Below are 15,923 nucleotides of genomic sequence, written 5' to 3'. Positions count from 1 at the left end.
AAGATGTTGCTTCTTTATTTTGGTTGCTAATTCGGTCGCTAAATTAAAAAATAGCGACCGATTTTAGCAACCAACTTTATTCTGATTGGATAAAAAAGTAATCGGTCGATAATTCGATTGCTATTAGTGACCGATTTTAGCGATTACTGTCTTAACGACCAAATAAATTTTCACTATTTCTCTATTGGTTGCAAAATCGGTCGCTAAATTAAAAATGGTGACCGATTTTGTGACCAAGAGCCCCAGAGACATTATTTCTCTTGTTTTGGTTGTTAATTCGATTGTTAAATTAAAAAAATAACGACCGATTTAGTGACCAATTTTATTCTAGTTGTATAAAAAATTTATCGGTCGTTGAATGTTATTAGCAACCGATTTAGCGATTAATTTTTCTCTAGTCCTAAAAATTCTATATCAATCACTAAATTAATTGCTATTAACAATCAATTTTTTAAGTCGTTAAACTCAGTCGCTATTCTAATAATTTCTTATAACCACTAAGAATAACTCAAGTCTACGTCGTTAATTATAAAAGAAATTTATCGCATGGGTTTACTTCCTTTGAATTAAATTTATTAAGTTGCATATTCAAATATGGTGTTCTATTATGGATTGATTCCATGTGCTAGCTAGGTACATATAGGGAGACGAATAACACTAAAAATAATCTAAAAATACATGAGACACCATGTCATCACCATGAATTACGTACTTGCATACATTATCATTTAATACCGTTTTCTCGAAGAGTACATTAATGTGACTATTGAACTAATATTTTGTTACGAGGAAAATATAACTTGGGATGAAAAATTGAAAAGAAATCGCAGAAAGAGTAGTCATGGAGATTATCTATTACAAATGTGATCCACCAAAAGCCCATATGGAGATGAAGACTTGCCCGCACAAACAAATTGGGATGGAATAGGGAGAGAGTGAGAATTCTAGTTATTATTGTTTTTGTTGATAGAAAAATCTAATTTTACATGAAAATTTTTATATGATAATTTTTTTTTTTACCTTTAGAATGGTATGGATAGATAATATTTTACATTTTTTAACTTTACAAAATGTGATGAATATAATGAAAAATTTTAAACTTTATAAAAATGCATTGTGTACATGCTCAAAATTTATATTAAATTGTGTGTCTAGCACGAATTATAACAATTGTTTGCTACACTAAATCATTTGAGGGTGAAGGAATGTACTTCTCTATTACATCGTTGATTTACTCAAATGACACCACCTACTAAATTGTGGTAAAATACAACGATGTACATGAAAGAAAAATATAAAAATACATCAATGTAATTAATTTGAAATAATTTGGACATTCACCTAAAATTTTATTCCAAACAATTTATTTAGGTGATTTATCCAAATTTTTAACTACTAAAAATAAGAGATTTCAATTTCCACCTATAACGAAAGAATTTTAATTTTTTCCTCTCTGATCTCTCAACCTCATAAAATGCATCTTATAGGATATTTTAAAAATACAACTAATATTGATAGTTCAACCAAATAAAATATTCTGAAATTAAATGAAATATAGTTACAATGTTTAAGTTTTCTTATATTAAAAATACAGGAAATTTAAAAATATCCCATCCAAATATATCTTAAATTTTATTATTTTACTCTTAAAATATACTATTAACTATTTTTTTTAATAAAAGACAAATTAGTGTACCTTAGTCATGCAATACCTTAAAATTAACTGACTATACTATGGGCCAAAAATCTTTGTTTTAAAGTTGTACATTAAATAAGAGTAATAAAATAGCTTTTGAAAATAGGAGAAGTTACATTTTTTAACTTCTTCAAAAGCTCTTAAATAATTTTTTAAAAAGTTAAAAGTTTATTTAAAAAATTGTACCAAACATTATTAATGTAACTTTTTATAAGTCAGAAGTAAAAAAAAAAACTTCATATTTCCCAAACAAGTTTTATATATACACTAAAATTAGTTATTAGTATAAAATATATATAAAAAATAAATTAAATCACACGTATATTTATATACGAATTTATTGGTGTCTAATTTTATGTAGGAATAATATTTTTGAAAATCAATACATAGTCAAAGACGTAGTAATTGACTTAGGCCCAGTTTGGGTAATCAGTTTAATTAAGCTCATTTTGATAAAATAACTTAAACAATAAATGACTCTGTTAAAAGTAATTTATAGATAAGTTATTTTGTGTTTGAATTTTTAACTCTAAAAGTGCTTATTTTATAGAAATGTGATGAAAAGTAGAAGTATTATGAGAGAAGTCATTTTTTTTAACTTCTCTATAAGCTCCTAAATAGCTTCTTAGAAAGTTGTAATTTTGTTTTAAAAATTGTACCAGACATTAATACTACTACTTTTCATAAGTCAAAAGTTAAAAAAAATTACTTCTAAAATTTTTCAAACGGCTCTAAGAGTGAGAGCATAACAATTTAATAATTTAAGAAGGCCACCTGTTAATTCTTAAAAAAAATTTAATTAATATGTACTTTTTAAGAAAACACATTAAGATGATTATTAATAAAAAATTTAACATTTCTTATTGAATAAATACATAATAAGTATATTTTTGGATTAATAATATTAAGAGAGTGTTAAAACTTAAAAGCTTTATGAAATTAGAAGAGAAGGAAGAGATGGTAAGATGGTGAGTTAGGTGCATATAACTAGGCACGCCACATTCCCACCAAACTACATTTATAATGGGTTGAAAGTTGAAGAAACTCAAATACGTTCCCCCTTTGTTTTGACCCTTTGACCCCATGACCCCCTCTTTTTATATTAAGAGCTTAATATTGTGTGAATAATAAATGAAATTAGAGAGACAGAAAGGTGCGTGCGCGTGTCAATCTCCTAAACGACAACTACCTCCTTCCTACCTATCTACCCTCCACACTCTTTGAATGCCCTTCTCTCTCTATAAATCAATCTACACTTTCTTCACATAACCCCCCCTTTTTATTTTCCACTCTTTCAACACAGATTAAGATCATAAGATGGCACCCTCATTCGACCACACCGCTCAAACCGTTTGTGTAATGGACGCTTCGGCCCATTTGGGCTTCGCCCTTGTCCACACACTCCTTCATAGGGGCTACACCGTTCATGCCTCCTTTCAAACACAAGGTATGTGTATCTCCCTAAATGGGATTATTCTTCTTACTATTTCCTCTTTTATCTTAATTAATTAATTACTTCTTAATTAGGGGAAGATATGTTGAAGGGGATTTCTACTGACCCAAACAAGCTTAAGATATTCCGCTCAGACCCGTTTGATTATCAAAGCATAATGGATTCCCTTAAAGGCTGCTCTGCTTTGTTCTACTCTTTTCAACCTCCTTCTGATCAACCTGATTATGATGTAAGCAAGCAAGCAACCTCCTTTATTTTTACCCTTCCTTGGAATTGTTATATTATATTATTATTTAATTTATTTATAAGATAGAGTTAATGCATGCAGTTTCTGTTGGGGAGGTTGTGGTTGGGTGAAAATACCAGCAGTGTTTGTTTGCGTTAGTCTTTAAACTTTGGGATATAATATAGCTTCCATTTATTGTGGTAGGCATCATTTGCCTGAATTTTCCCAACTTCTTCTATTCCATGGCAACTCTAATTTCCCTACCCAACGCTTAAGATTATGACAACTAAGCACTTCATACTTCATTCACAGTTTTAGTTAATCATAATAATGTAGCTAACCCATATGTCATTGTCGTCCATTCACTTGGTTAATCCCCCACCTTTTTTTTTTAATTTTTCTTTTTGGGTAAGGATATAGGAGTAATATCCATACTCCAATAACTATCCAATTATATCATTGCTTATTAGTAATCATATGGAACACATGCAATGGTTCTAATCTCATTAAAACATAACTGCTTGATCATCTCTATGTAAATCGTATAGGTATTATGATTCTTTAAATAGTAACCAGTGTATTAATTAAGAGAAAATTAAACCACATTAATATTCTTTAAAATATTTTTACTTCCTTCCAAGTTTGAAAGTAAGCAATAAACCAATGAGCCGACCGTCCAACCAAATTAATTTGGCAAAAGAAAGTTGTCAAAATTTGTAAAAAAAATAGCTGTAAAGGCGGTAGAAATTGAATTGAATTGATGAGTTGTCATGCACGCAGGAATACATGGCTGACGTGGAGGTAAGGGCTGCACACAACGTGCTTGAAGCTTGTGCACAGACAGAAACCATTGAGAAAGTTGTTTTTACATCCTCGGCCACCGCTGTTGTTTGGAGAGAGGATCGTAAAACCATGGAACTAGACTTGGACGAGAGGCATTGGAGCGATGTCAATTTCTGTCGTAAATTCAAGGTATAGTGTCTAACACCTTAGCTTCTAGACAGAAGAAAATTATTTTCCATCTAAAAGCAAAACAATATGACTACGGTTTAAAGAACATAAAAAATATTTCTAATCTTTACTTATTTGCTCGAAAAATAAATCGTTTTTTCATAATTCAAAACATTTGGTTTCCACTAGTTGAACACCAGGTCTAAGTAGTTTTTGTTATTTGGACAAATAATTAAAAAGCAGAAAATACATTTAGGGTGGGTGTGGTCGGAGAAATTATAAATAATTTCTAAGAATTTTAAGATAAAAATATCATATTTTCATATTTAGTTCAAAGTTTTGAAAAACTATTCCTAAACAAGTTTGATTCTAGAGAATTAAAATACCATCATTTTAATTTCTACTTTTTCATTCAGTATCTTTAATTTTCATGGGGATGAAATCTTTATAACAAAGTAATACTTAAACCACATGCTCTTTAGTTGGTGTAAAAAAACGTAATTTAGGAATTGTACAAAGTTGAAAAGTAAAGAAATGAGGAATTGAAAAGTTAGAAAAAGAAAAGCGATAATTAATTAAAAGAAAAGTATAGCGTAAAAAAACGTAATTTAGGAATTGTACAAAGTTGAAAAGTAAAGAAACTAGAAATTGAAAAGTTAGAAAAAGAAAAGCGATAATTAATTAAAAGAAAAGTATAGCGCAAATAGTTATTCTAATATTAAGATTTAGATGAGTATTTTAAAAATGTAGTATATTTTTATTTTATTAGTAATTATTCATGTTATTACCTCACATTATCCTTGATTAATTAATGAATAGTTGATATCTGTGAAACAGTTGTGGCATGCAATGTCAAAGACGATGGCAGAGAAGACAGCGTGGGCCCTAGCAATGGACAGAGGGATGAATATGGTGTCAATCAACGCAGGTCTTTTGATGTCCCCTGATCTCTCCATCAGCAACCCTTACCTCAGAGGAGCCGCTGAGATGTACGAGGATGGTGTCTTCGTAACCGTTGATCTTCCTTTTCTCGTCGACGCACACATCTGTGTCTACGAGGATGTCTCATCCTACGGTCGTTATTTGTGCTTCAATCATATTATTAACACCCAAGACGATGCCCTTCGCCTCGCCCGCATCTTGACCCCTGATGCTGCTTCTTCCATGCCTCAAAGGTTACTCACTTTTTCATTTCTAAAATATTTTATTTAATTTGCCTTTTACGTTTTTGGAATTTTGGTCACGTTGACTTTTGTATTTTAGTGAAGCATATTCTCGGGTGACATATTTGACTAAATTTGATTTTGTGCAGAGAGGAGTGTGGGAAGAGTTTTATAGAGCAGAGAATAAGCAACAAGAAGCTGAACAAGTTGATGGTAGACTTTGAGGCTTGAATTATGAATGATTTTTGTTGGAAACCAAAGAGAAAATACATACTGTGTGTACAATGTTACCATGTTAATTATTAGTAGAATTATTTGTTTGTATGTATGCCCCCCATGTCCCCATGATGAGCCACAAAATGAATTTATCTCATTTTTAAACTAAATAATTATAATTATTTCTTTATTATTTATATTTATTTCTTTATTTGTGCCACATATTTGTCTGCAGTTTTCAATTCTTTTGTTTATGCCTTTATATTTTCTTATTTTTTGAAGAAAATAGTAAAAAAAAAATGTGCTAAATAATTGGAAATCATCAACTTAATTAATGATTAAGTTATATATAGTTAATTAAAAGACGAAGTTAGTTTGTGCAAATGTATTGATAGTTTAAAAATATTTACACTACAAACTAAAGGATTAAAGAAAAATATTATCAAAACATCAGGATGATAATTTTTTTTTCACAATATTAGATAATTAATTTTTTCTCTTATATTTAATTAATATTAATTAATTTTTCATTTTTTTATTAAAACAATTACCTTCTAATATTTTACGGAATATATTAACCCTATATATATGCACAACCCTCACTATAAAAAAAAAATCACTCTCTTAAATAGTGACAGTACACCATCATATTCACTGGACATTCATCTTGTAAAAGAAATATTAGAAAATTAACAGAAATTATTTTTAATTGGTAATTAACAAGTAATAAGTGTGAACTAAAAATATGTTATTGGACTGCTAAATTAAAGGTATTAGATTAATAGTTAAATATACTCATCAATAATAATAATTTAGCTCGTACCCAAATTTTTTTCATCTTCCAATTACTACTCGTCCTAAAAGTATATTTTAAAAACATAATAAAAAGGAATATTTGATTAAAAATGATTAAAAGAGTAACTTCTTTTACCTTTTTAATATATTGGATATATTAAAAACTATGATTATATTTTTAACATGTACCCCATATAAAGGGAAAAATTAACTAAATCTTAAATAGAAATAACATGCGAGTTATTTTGTTGGGCCCAATAAAGTAGAATTTTGATGTGGCTACTAGGGTAACATTAAAACAAAAATAAAATAAAACAAGTTGATGGCGTGACATAATAGAATGTGTTGGTGGAGCAAGCACATGTGGTTGAGTATGAGAAAATTAAATGACCCATCAAAATGCATGGTAGAGCAGAAAGCAACTGCAACCAGGAGACTCTGGAGTGGACCAACACAAAGAACCTTAGCTGGCTTATAAATTCATAAATCGGATCGGTCGGTGGTGGAAAACAGAAAAACTAGAAGATGATGAAGAAGAAGAAGAAGGAGTACTAGCTAGTTCCTATGGTTAAATTAAATATAGTTGGCAAAATGAAAGCTAAGACTGTGGTGGCATTGCCATTATTATTGCATAAATGCATATGCAATTAAACCAAAAATTAAAGCCCTTTGCTATTTATTATTGGGTACGTAGTAACTTGCCTCAACACTTTGCAAAGTAAAATAAAGATAATGGCAATTAACAATACCCCAGCTAAATGCAGATAATAATAATAATAAGGTTTAACTACTCTATTGGTTTTTTATAGTTTCGCAAAATTTTTAATTACGTTTTTGTACTTTTTTTCCTTTTATCTTTGCAATAATTTTTTTTAATTGGCTCTCTATACTTTTTTTTCTTTTTATTTAGGTCTCTGCACTAATTTTTTTTTAAGTTGTGTCCCTATAAAATTAAATCTATTACTACTAAAAGAGACTTAATTGAAAAAAATTTGGTGCAGAGACTCAATTAAAAAAAAAAAAAGTATAAGAACCTAATTGAAAATTTCTAAAACTAGGGACCAATAGAATAATTAATAATAATACAAATAAAATAGTAGAATGATTTTATCAAGTTATTTTTATGATTAAGTAAAAGTTGTGTGTGTGTCTCATATTGATTTGACGCATACTTTTCATCGTTATTAGATAAAATATAAAATCAAATATGTCCATGCAAAAAAATATATTTCTTAAAATATATAGTGGAATCGAAGAACATGATTAAATTGAGTTGTGCAAAATGCGATGAATGTTGGTAGGTTGACCATACCATTTTTTTCAATCAGCATTTGATGCGAGCTTCTTCTGCCAAAAGTAGTTTATCAAATGTTTTCTTTTAAACAATAATACGTAGTTGGGTTTAATTTTCGGCCACCTAATAGATTTGTTCCGCGTTGAATGATCGACTTTTCTCTTCTTCCTAAAATTGAATGATGTATTTATTGAAAAAGGTCAACTAATGAAACTACAGCATGGCATACTTCATGATTGTTGCTGGAAGCAGAGATAGATGCAGATCTTATGTTGCTGTTTCATTTAATTTTCCTTCAGCCAAGTAGTTAATTAGTCGTTTCACTTCTTTATCATACATCTTAATTTGATGAGAATAATGTGAATCGGAATATTCCCTAATAATACTTTACTGTTTTTCATTAATTCGTAGTTGATAACTGAGAATTATATAATGTAAGATTGTGCTATTTTTTTCCATTTTTCTTTTCTGCTTAGTCATGTTTTGAAAATAATACTTACGATTTAAAGTGTTTAACTATTTTTCTGGGGTACATATTAATCATCTGAACCATTTTATTCTTCGGTTCTTCCCCCTAAACACATCAACAACACTGTTCAGCTAATTCCCTACATATGTTCATTGAGTTGACTTCCAGCTGCAATTATATTAGGAATAGATTCACATGGAAAAAAAAAATACATCTTTTGAAGAGAATTGATACTCATTTAAGAAAAATAATACATCTTTTGAAGGTTGTTTTGTCTTTTTTTTTTCATAATATTTTTTAACTTGGTATGTTAAGGAATAATCCGTGGTGAATCAGAATTTTATTTAATAATTTGTAGTTAGCTAATGAATTGCGACATACTAAAAATGTATGGATCGGATCATCTATATAATATACAAAAGAAACTCCAGATATTTGATACAGAGTCAATCGTTTCTTTTTTCTCTGAGAAATGGTCAGAATTGCATCTGTGTAATTATGTTCGAATTTTACTTGGAGACCTACTAGAAATAAAAAATTGCCTAAGAAAAAACAAGATGTTTTTTTTGTTCTTCTCTTATAGTGGCACAAGTTTATTTTTTATTCATATGGGGCCTAGGCCCGTTAAGCTGACAAGTGATTTACTAAAAAATAGCTTAAGGTTTTGCAAGTTCTGACAGATCTTACATTGGGCTATGGGCCATAAAGTATTTTAAAGAAAATTGGGCCGAGGGCTTTGACCAATCTCTAAGATGGACTAAACCCATTTGTTCCAGCATTTTTGTTACCGTGGTAAAGAAAAGAAAAGAGAAGCCTTTACGATGCATGATGAAAAAATGATTTTCTGTTTTCGTTTGCTTTTGGTCATATGATTTTTCTGCTTTTTTATTTCTATTTTCTTTTCTTTTTTGGGTTTTAAGTTTCATCACATGACCGAAAAGAAGAAGCAGAAAATCATTGTTTATAAAAGAAAATGGAAATAAAAAGCAGAAAATCATATGACAGGAAAAAAAAGGTAAATCATCAACAAATTGTTCATGGCAGAGGGAGCAAGGAATTAGTACTACAGCACTCCTAAATAAATCCTAATTTGCCATCCTCGAAAAAAGATATAAAAAAAATGAAAAATTTGTCGCACTAAAAATGCTAGTAATAAATAGTTCCTGATGTAATGTAGTTAGTTACATTTGTATCTGAAAATAAAAATCTAAGAGGAGGTTGTGTAAGTAATAATATCTGTTATGTCTTGTTCATTACAAGACAATGCCATTATTTCGGCAAATCTTACTAACACATGCCTTTGAAATTCAATCCATTTTGGGATTTGGGAACCAAGCTACTTCTGTCTCTAGATCTAATCCAATTCATACCATCTTCTTCTTCTTCTTCTTCATCATTCATAAAATTCTTAAATTTCATCTCTTTCGAATACTCCTAGGACTACCACTAACACTAGAATCATTTCTCCCCTTTCTCTCACCTAACACACACTAAACTCAACACACTTCTCAGCTTGTCCTCGTTTTCCGTGAAATTAGGGTTTTCCGATCCCCATTCCCGGCGATGGATTACAGCCGAGACGGCGACGTCGTTCAAATCATCGCCGGCGCCGCTAATGACCCTTCCGTCTGGGCAACCGAAGAGGACTACAAATTCTGGAACAACGAAGGTGACAGCACGCCTTCCAATTCCGGCGGAGGAAGCGGATACGACCAGAGGAAGAAGGCAAGAAGCTCTCAGGACAACAACGCAACGACGTCGTCGAGCAACAACAATAGCAACAGGGCGAAGGCCATAGGGAAGATGTTCTTCAAGACTAAACTATGCTGCAAGTTCCGTGCCGGAACCTGCCCTTACGTCACCAACTGCAACTTCGCCCACTCCGTCGAAGAGCTCCGCCGCCCTCCACCCAACTGGCAGGAGATCGTCGCGGCTCACGAGGAGGAGAGGGCCAACACCGGCTCCGACACTGTTGTTCCCGCCAGGGAGGAGTTCCAGATTCCCATTTTGGGGTCTTCCAATTACTCCGGCGAGTCGCAGCGGTCTTACAAGGGTAGGCATTGCAAGAAGTTCTATACAGAAGAAGGGTGTCCCTATGGGGATAGTTGCACTTTTCTTCATGATGAGCAATCCAAGTATAGAGAAAGTGTGGCTATAAGCTTGGGCCCTGGTGGCTATGGTGGTGGAGGGGGTGGTGCCGGTGGAGGAGGGGGTGGTGGAGGTACTGGAAGTGGCGGTGGTGCCAGTGCTGGTGCTGGTGCTGGTGCTGGTGCTGGTGGAGGTGGGAATGGGAATGGGCCTAATTCGAAGCCTTCGAATTGGAAGACGAGGATTTGTAACAAGTGGGAGATGACAGGGTATTGTCCTTTCGGAAACAAGTGCCATTTTGCTCATGGTGCAGCAGGTATGGTTTCAATTCCCTTCTTTTCATTTGCAAACTAGGAATTGAATAATGGCTATTTAGTGCGGTGGAAGTTTGGAATAATCGTTTTATTTAATTTGTCTTAGAATTGGAAACTCATAAATGCTTTGTGTTGTGGCGGTCACATATCTCCGTAGGTGTTCTTTCATTTGCACCTTGATATTGCGTTGTTTCATTAGAAAATACAGATAAATATGCTTATTATCAGAGACTAAAGATTATGTTAGGTTCCTTCTAAAATGAAAACAGGGTAGTATGTGACATCCTTATAGCTCTTAGATAGATGTTCAGTAGTAGAAATTGATCGAAAGTAAACACTTTTGGCAACTTCTGCATACATAGTGGAAGCAAAGTTGATGAAAAACGAAACTTCATAAAAATATATGCATGGTTTCTTGTCTGTTCCTTTCAACTCTTCATAAGTGAAGTTGAACCTATACAAGAAGAAACTGATTCGGTTTAGAACCATGCACTAGGTTTCTTTCAACCATGACAATAGCCTCTTTCAAGTTGCATATTATGCTTGGAGAATGCAACAATAACTTCAAGAAAGAAGAAATGAAGTAGATAAACTATTTTGAGAAACCTATTTTCTACCTTCCTTACATAAGGTATATTTTTCATGATACTGAGAATGGGGATTAAATTTAAACAAGGTACCATGATTATTAATAATTAGATGGCATAAAATGTTTTCAACTTCACATTTTGGAATTAGCAATAAATAAATAAGAGAGTCAAAATCAGAGTCTGAATCAAAAGCCAACATTTTGCTAAACCTAGGCAAGTTTCAGGAAAAAATGCAAATGTGTGTGAATAACTGTTGGAAAAGACGGTATTTTGCCCAAGTTTTGCTCCCTTCAATATATATTCTATCATCTGATGGCTTTCCCTGAGTCTTTGTCCCTGTTAAGTTCTGTGATTGCTTGTGTGTGGAATTGGTTAGAGAATGAAATTTGCAGCAATTAACTTGAGGGTAGGATGAGTCTTGAGCTCATCCTTAAGGTTAGTGTTGTTATGTTGAGGCCTGGGTTCATGAATATGCTAGTTATCGTCTTCTACGCACAAATTCAACGAATGCCGGCAGTAACTTTTTGTGGCAATGAAATGCTCCTCTGTATTATTAATGGTTGCAATAGAATTTCTCAATTTCAGTGTCAATCACACTACTTGTCCTTGAGTATAACTATATTGCATTTAAGAACATTTTGTCTGATGCTGGCACATAGCAACTTAATTACTCTCTAACACTGGTTCTGTCGAAATTGTATCTAGCAAGCCACCTACATGGAAAAAAGTTTGACTCTGGTGTTATGACCGCAGAATTGCATCGGTATGGAGGTGGGCTTGTAGAGGGAGAAAGTAGAGACCCTGCTTCTGCTGCTGCTCCCGACGCGAAGCAGGGAGGCGTACCTTCAAAATCTCCTGCTGATAATGTGGTTGCATCAGTTACCCCGGTTGCTCATTCGGATTCGATGTATCACATGGGAGTTCCTTCGTCGCAAAGGGCTACGATTGTGCTTCAGAGGCCTGGACAGAGAGCGCACCAGAAGTGGAAAGGTCCTGATAAAATCAGTAGAATATATGGTGATTGGATTGACGACATTGAATAGAGTAGAGTGGCAATCCATGCCTTTGTAACGTGAAAAATAATGGAACAGGACTCGAATGATACTATGTATTACCATGAAACCGAGTATGTAATGTCCCGTTTGGATGAAATGTGATGTGATAATGTATGTTTATGTTCTTGTTGGAAGAGGAAAGAAAAGAAAGAAAAGTGAAACAACCTTGTTTATGCAAGGATTTCCATTCTTATAATTTTTTCGTTCAACTAAACATATTCGAGAAATCACATGTAGGGGGACCCTGCCTAACGGGTTTATACAAGGGAAAATCTTCTCAAAAGGTCTTTCACTGTCAGCAAATAATTGTTATAGGACCCCTTATGGTATAAAATATAATATATGTACGCGTATTATTTTTAATAGGTAGATTTGTTTTTATGTGAATTTTTTTTTAGACGATAAATTGTAAAATTAGATTTTGATATTATAAAAATGTGGTTAAATAAATAAATTATATTTTTATATAAAATATTTTTGATATTTTTATTTGAGTAGTTTCTTTTTTAATATAGTGGCTACTCTAATAAAGATTTTATGATTGTTATCATGTGAAAATATTTTATTTTGACCATTAGATAATAAAATATGTTATAATACTTAATTTTTCTATATTATAAAAGTATTATCTTTATTTAAAGTACATCTAAATATATAAATCACATTTTTTAAACAACAATAAGATATTTTTAACATCTTAGTCTCTTTAATACGTGTGTTGAGACATGGAGGCAAAAAGTGTTGTTATTTTATATCCAAAATTAGTTATGGAACATTAAGGGTTGTGGTTGTTACAAGTGAGAAAAGTAACGGTGCATATATTAAATGAAAATAAAAATTAAAGGAAAGAAGGTTGATCATATTCCACGTTTGCAGTGCTGAAAGTACTCTCATCCATGCAACAGAGGAGAAGGAGAAACAGCATAACAGAGCAACATCATTCCTTTTGATTTCTTTTCATCCATCCATGCAAATAATGCAAATGTTACTATGTCGTCGTCTTCTTCGTCTTCACCATCATCAGAATCAGATCACAGAGGAGGATCAGCAGCATCAACAGCATACAACACACCACCAATACTCGTAGCTCTCGTCCTCATCGTCCTCGTCATCTGCTTCGTCTGCTTCACCCTCGTCTACTTCTGCCGCTGCTACTTCGTCAGCATCATCCATCAACAACGCTCCTAATTCCCCCTTCATGGGCCTCGACGCTTCCCTCCTCCACGAATTCCCCACCTTCCCTTATTCCTCCGTCAAGGATCTCCGTAAGGAGAAGAAGTACGCCCTTGAATGCGCCATCTGTCTCTTGGAGTTCGAGGACGACACCGTTCTCCGCTTGCTCCCCGTTTGCCGCCACGTGTTCCACCAAGAGTGCGTTGATCTCTGGCTTCAACGACACAAGACCTGCCCCGTTTGCCGCACTGATCTTGAAACCAGAAAGTCTTCTGCTTCTTCGATTACTCACGATCATGACAGGCAGAGTGCTGCTGTTGGAGGAGACGACGGTAATGGTGATGATGACGTCTGCATTGACGTCAAAGAAGGCGGCGACGACGACGACGGTAATAACAGATTCTTGCGGTCGCATTCGACGGGGCATTCAATAGTTATGGTTAGAGAAGAAGGAAGAAACGACGAAGATGATGATAGGTATAGGTTGAGGTTGCAGGAGGATGCAGAGTTGAGAATTGTTAACAATGATATGAAGAAGAAGAAGAATCACCAATACTCGAGAAGCTGCGAGAGTTACAAGGAGATGATGATGATGATGGCGGCGGCAAAGCCCCTTGTTCCGCCTTGTACTAACTGTGGTTATGTTGATCATCACACTCTCTCTGTTCCTTCTTCTTCTTCGCGTGTTGGTGCAAATTGATACTTGATTTAATTAATTTCTTAGTATATATGTAGCTATCTATGTATATTAGAATATTTTTCTTGTTAATCCAGTAATAAAGCCTTTAGGATCATAATTTTTACTTAGCAATAACAACACATATTTATGTATACTCAATTTGGGCGAGTGAAGTTGACTTTATATGAAATTGATATTTAAGAGGCTTTAGATGAAAATTTAGTCAAATCAGTCAACTCATCTAACGATTCTCAAATATCAACTTCACGTAAACTCGATTGTACCTGAGTTTCCACGCTCAATTTGCAATATCTCATGTGTCTTTCGAACTTGTTCTTTTGCTTTTCAAGGTGGAATTGGGACACTTAGAAACTCAACGCATAAACCTATTTCATAATTCATGACACAAGTATAGAGATAACAACTTTTCTAGATAGTTTCAATTACTATCAAAGCATAATTCATCCACTTAATAGGATCATTTTTTAGACTAAATATTTGGATAAAAGATGAAATGATAGGGGGTTTCAATTCAGTCTTATAACACTAATTTCATTATCAGCATTAGGGTCTGTCACTGCCAATGTTTTTTCCAATTATTGATGTTATAAGAGATTGCTTTGACTATTTGAATGACACCATTTTTTAGCTGTATTTGTACTTCTGATGCAGTCTGATACCATTCGTGGAATTAAAGCTGTCACTACTTTGAAGAAGCATTTAATTGAGGATTGAAACTTGATACATGCTTTATTTCCATCTTTAATTATAAATTATAATTTCTTTCAATAAATTTTATGCAGGAAATATATCCTTACAGAATTGGTAAACTTGTTTGCTGATATCCTCTGTGTCATTTTTGTTAGTCTTTCTATCTTTGCTTGTATTATTTATGTCCATATTTACCAACTACCGTTGGATATTAACAGTGTTTCATATGTTGATGTTAATTTTGTTGCAAGCCATTGGCAGCTATAGAAATACTTTTTTGCCCCTCTGTGTTGGTCAATTCAACTGATTTGGCAATTTCAATTTCATGCTATATTTTTAGGGTAGATACTTCAATAAAGATTAATAATTATCATTGTATAAAAATATTTTATTTTGATTATTAGATGATAAATTCTAAAATTTGATTTTCATATACTATAAAAATGTTATTTTTGTTTAAAGTGTGACAAAACAAATAAATTATATTTTTTAAACTAAAATCTATCATAAAAAATATTTTTGACATTTTTATTAGAATAATTCTCTATTTCTAATGCCTTGTAATAGTGTGGTACCGGTTATTATAAACTATAAAGTATAAAGTGAATAATACATGGTTTATTAACGTTGTTGATAGAACATAAATATCAAACAGTAGCGGTCTACTTGTACATGCAATGATTCAATTGCATGTTATGATTAATTCAATTAAACTGTTACGGTAGAACTTTAAAATTAGGTCTAAGCTATGGTCGATTCAATAATATCCTTTCTAGAGGCATATCAATCCATACAGATCGTAAACTAGATCATATCCACCAAATATCTATTCGATTTTTTTTTAGTTCACCTTTTAAATACTATAAAAAAAAACTTAATACGTGTTCAAAGTATCTTATATTTACTTTTTTTTTTACTAAACAGAAAAAAAATTGACTAAGTTCATATCTAAATCTATTAGACGTTGAATCTCACTCCATGGTTGACTCCAATTTCAGTGAATGTTCGCACCAGAAGTAATTACTCTAGCCATATAATCTGCAACACTAT

The 15,923-nt window shown here is 32.6% G+C and overlaps 3 protein-coding genes across 4 annotated transcripts; all 3 read left to right on the top strand.

Annotated features, from left to right (window-relative positions):
• Window positions 1–2,853: 2,853 nt before the first annotated feature.
• Window positions 2,854–5,925, top strand: LOC107487191 (cinnamoyl-CoA reductase-like SNL6). Its single transcript, XM_016107799.3, has 5 exons — window positions 2,854–3,143; window positions 3,224–3,378; window positions 4,156–4,347; window positions 5,164–5,501; window positions 5,639–5,925. Exons 1-5 carry the CDS (start codon window positions 3,014–3,016, stop codon window positions 5,718–5,720), a joined length of 897 nt encoding a protein of 298 aa, XP_015963285.1. The 5' UTR covers window positions 2,854–3,013; the 3' UTR covers window positions 5,721–5,925.
• A 3,525-nt stretch (window positions 5,926–9,450) lies between these two features.
• On the top strand, window positions 9,451–12,430 carry LOC107487192 (zinc finger CCCH domain-containing protein 12). 2 transcript variants are annotated; one of them, XM_016107801.3, is made up of 2 exons: window positions 9,451–10,667; window positions 12,009–12,430. In XM_016107801.3, exons 1-2 carry the CDS (start codon window positions 9,827–9,829, stop codon window positions 12,296–12,298), a joined length of 1,131 nt encoding a protein of 376 aa, XP_015963287.1. In that variant the 5' UTR covers window positions 9,451–9,826; the 3' UTR covers window positions 12,299–12,430. The 2 variants fall into 2 exon arrangements, with proteins under 2 accessions (XP_015963287.1, XP_015963286.1); XM_016107800.3 differs by having other exon boundaries at window positions 11,961–12,430.
• A 1,055-nt stretch (window positions 12,431–13,485) lies between these two features.
• Window positions 13,486–14,183, top strand: LOC107487019 (RING-H2 finger protein ATL29-like). Its single transcript, XM_016107599.3, has one exon. The coding sequence runs from the start codon at window positions 13,509–13,511 to the stop codon at window positions 14,181–14,183; it is 675 nt and encodes a 224-aa protein (XP_015963085.1). The 5' UTR covers window positions 13,486–13,508.
• Window positions 14,184–15,923: the final 1,740 nt, after the last annotated feature.

This window comes from Arachis duranensis, chromosome 5 (genome assembly GCF_000817695.3).
Source record: "Arachis duranensis cultivar V14167 chromosome 5, aradu.V14167.gnm2.J7QH, whole genome shotgun sequence".
Classification (NCBI taxonomy): domain Eukaryota; kingdom Viridiplantae; phylum Streptophyta; class Magnoliopsida; order Fabales; family Fabaceae; genus Arachis; species Arachis duranensis.
The sequence above is the reverse complement of the archived record's forward strand: the minus strand, read 5'-3'. Positions and strand labels throughout refer to the sequence as shown.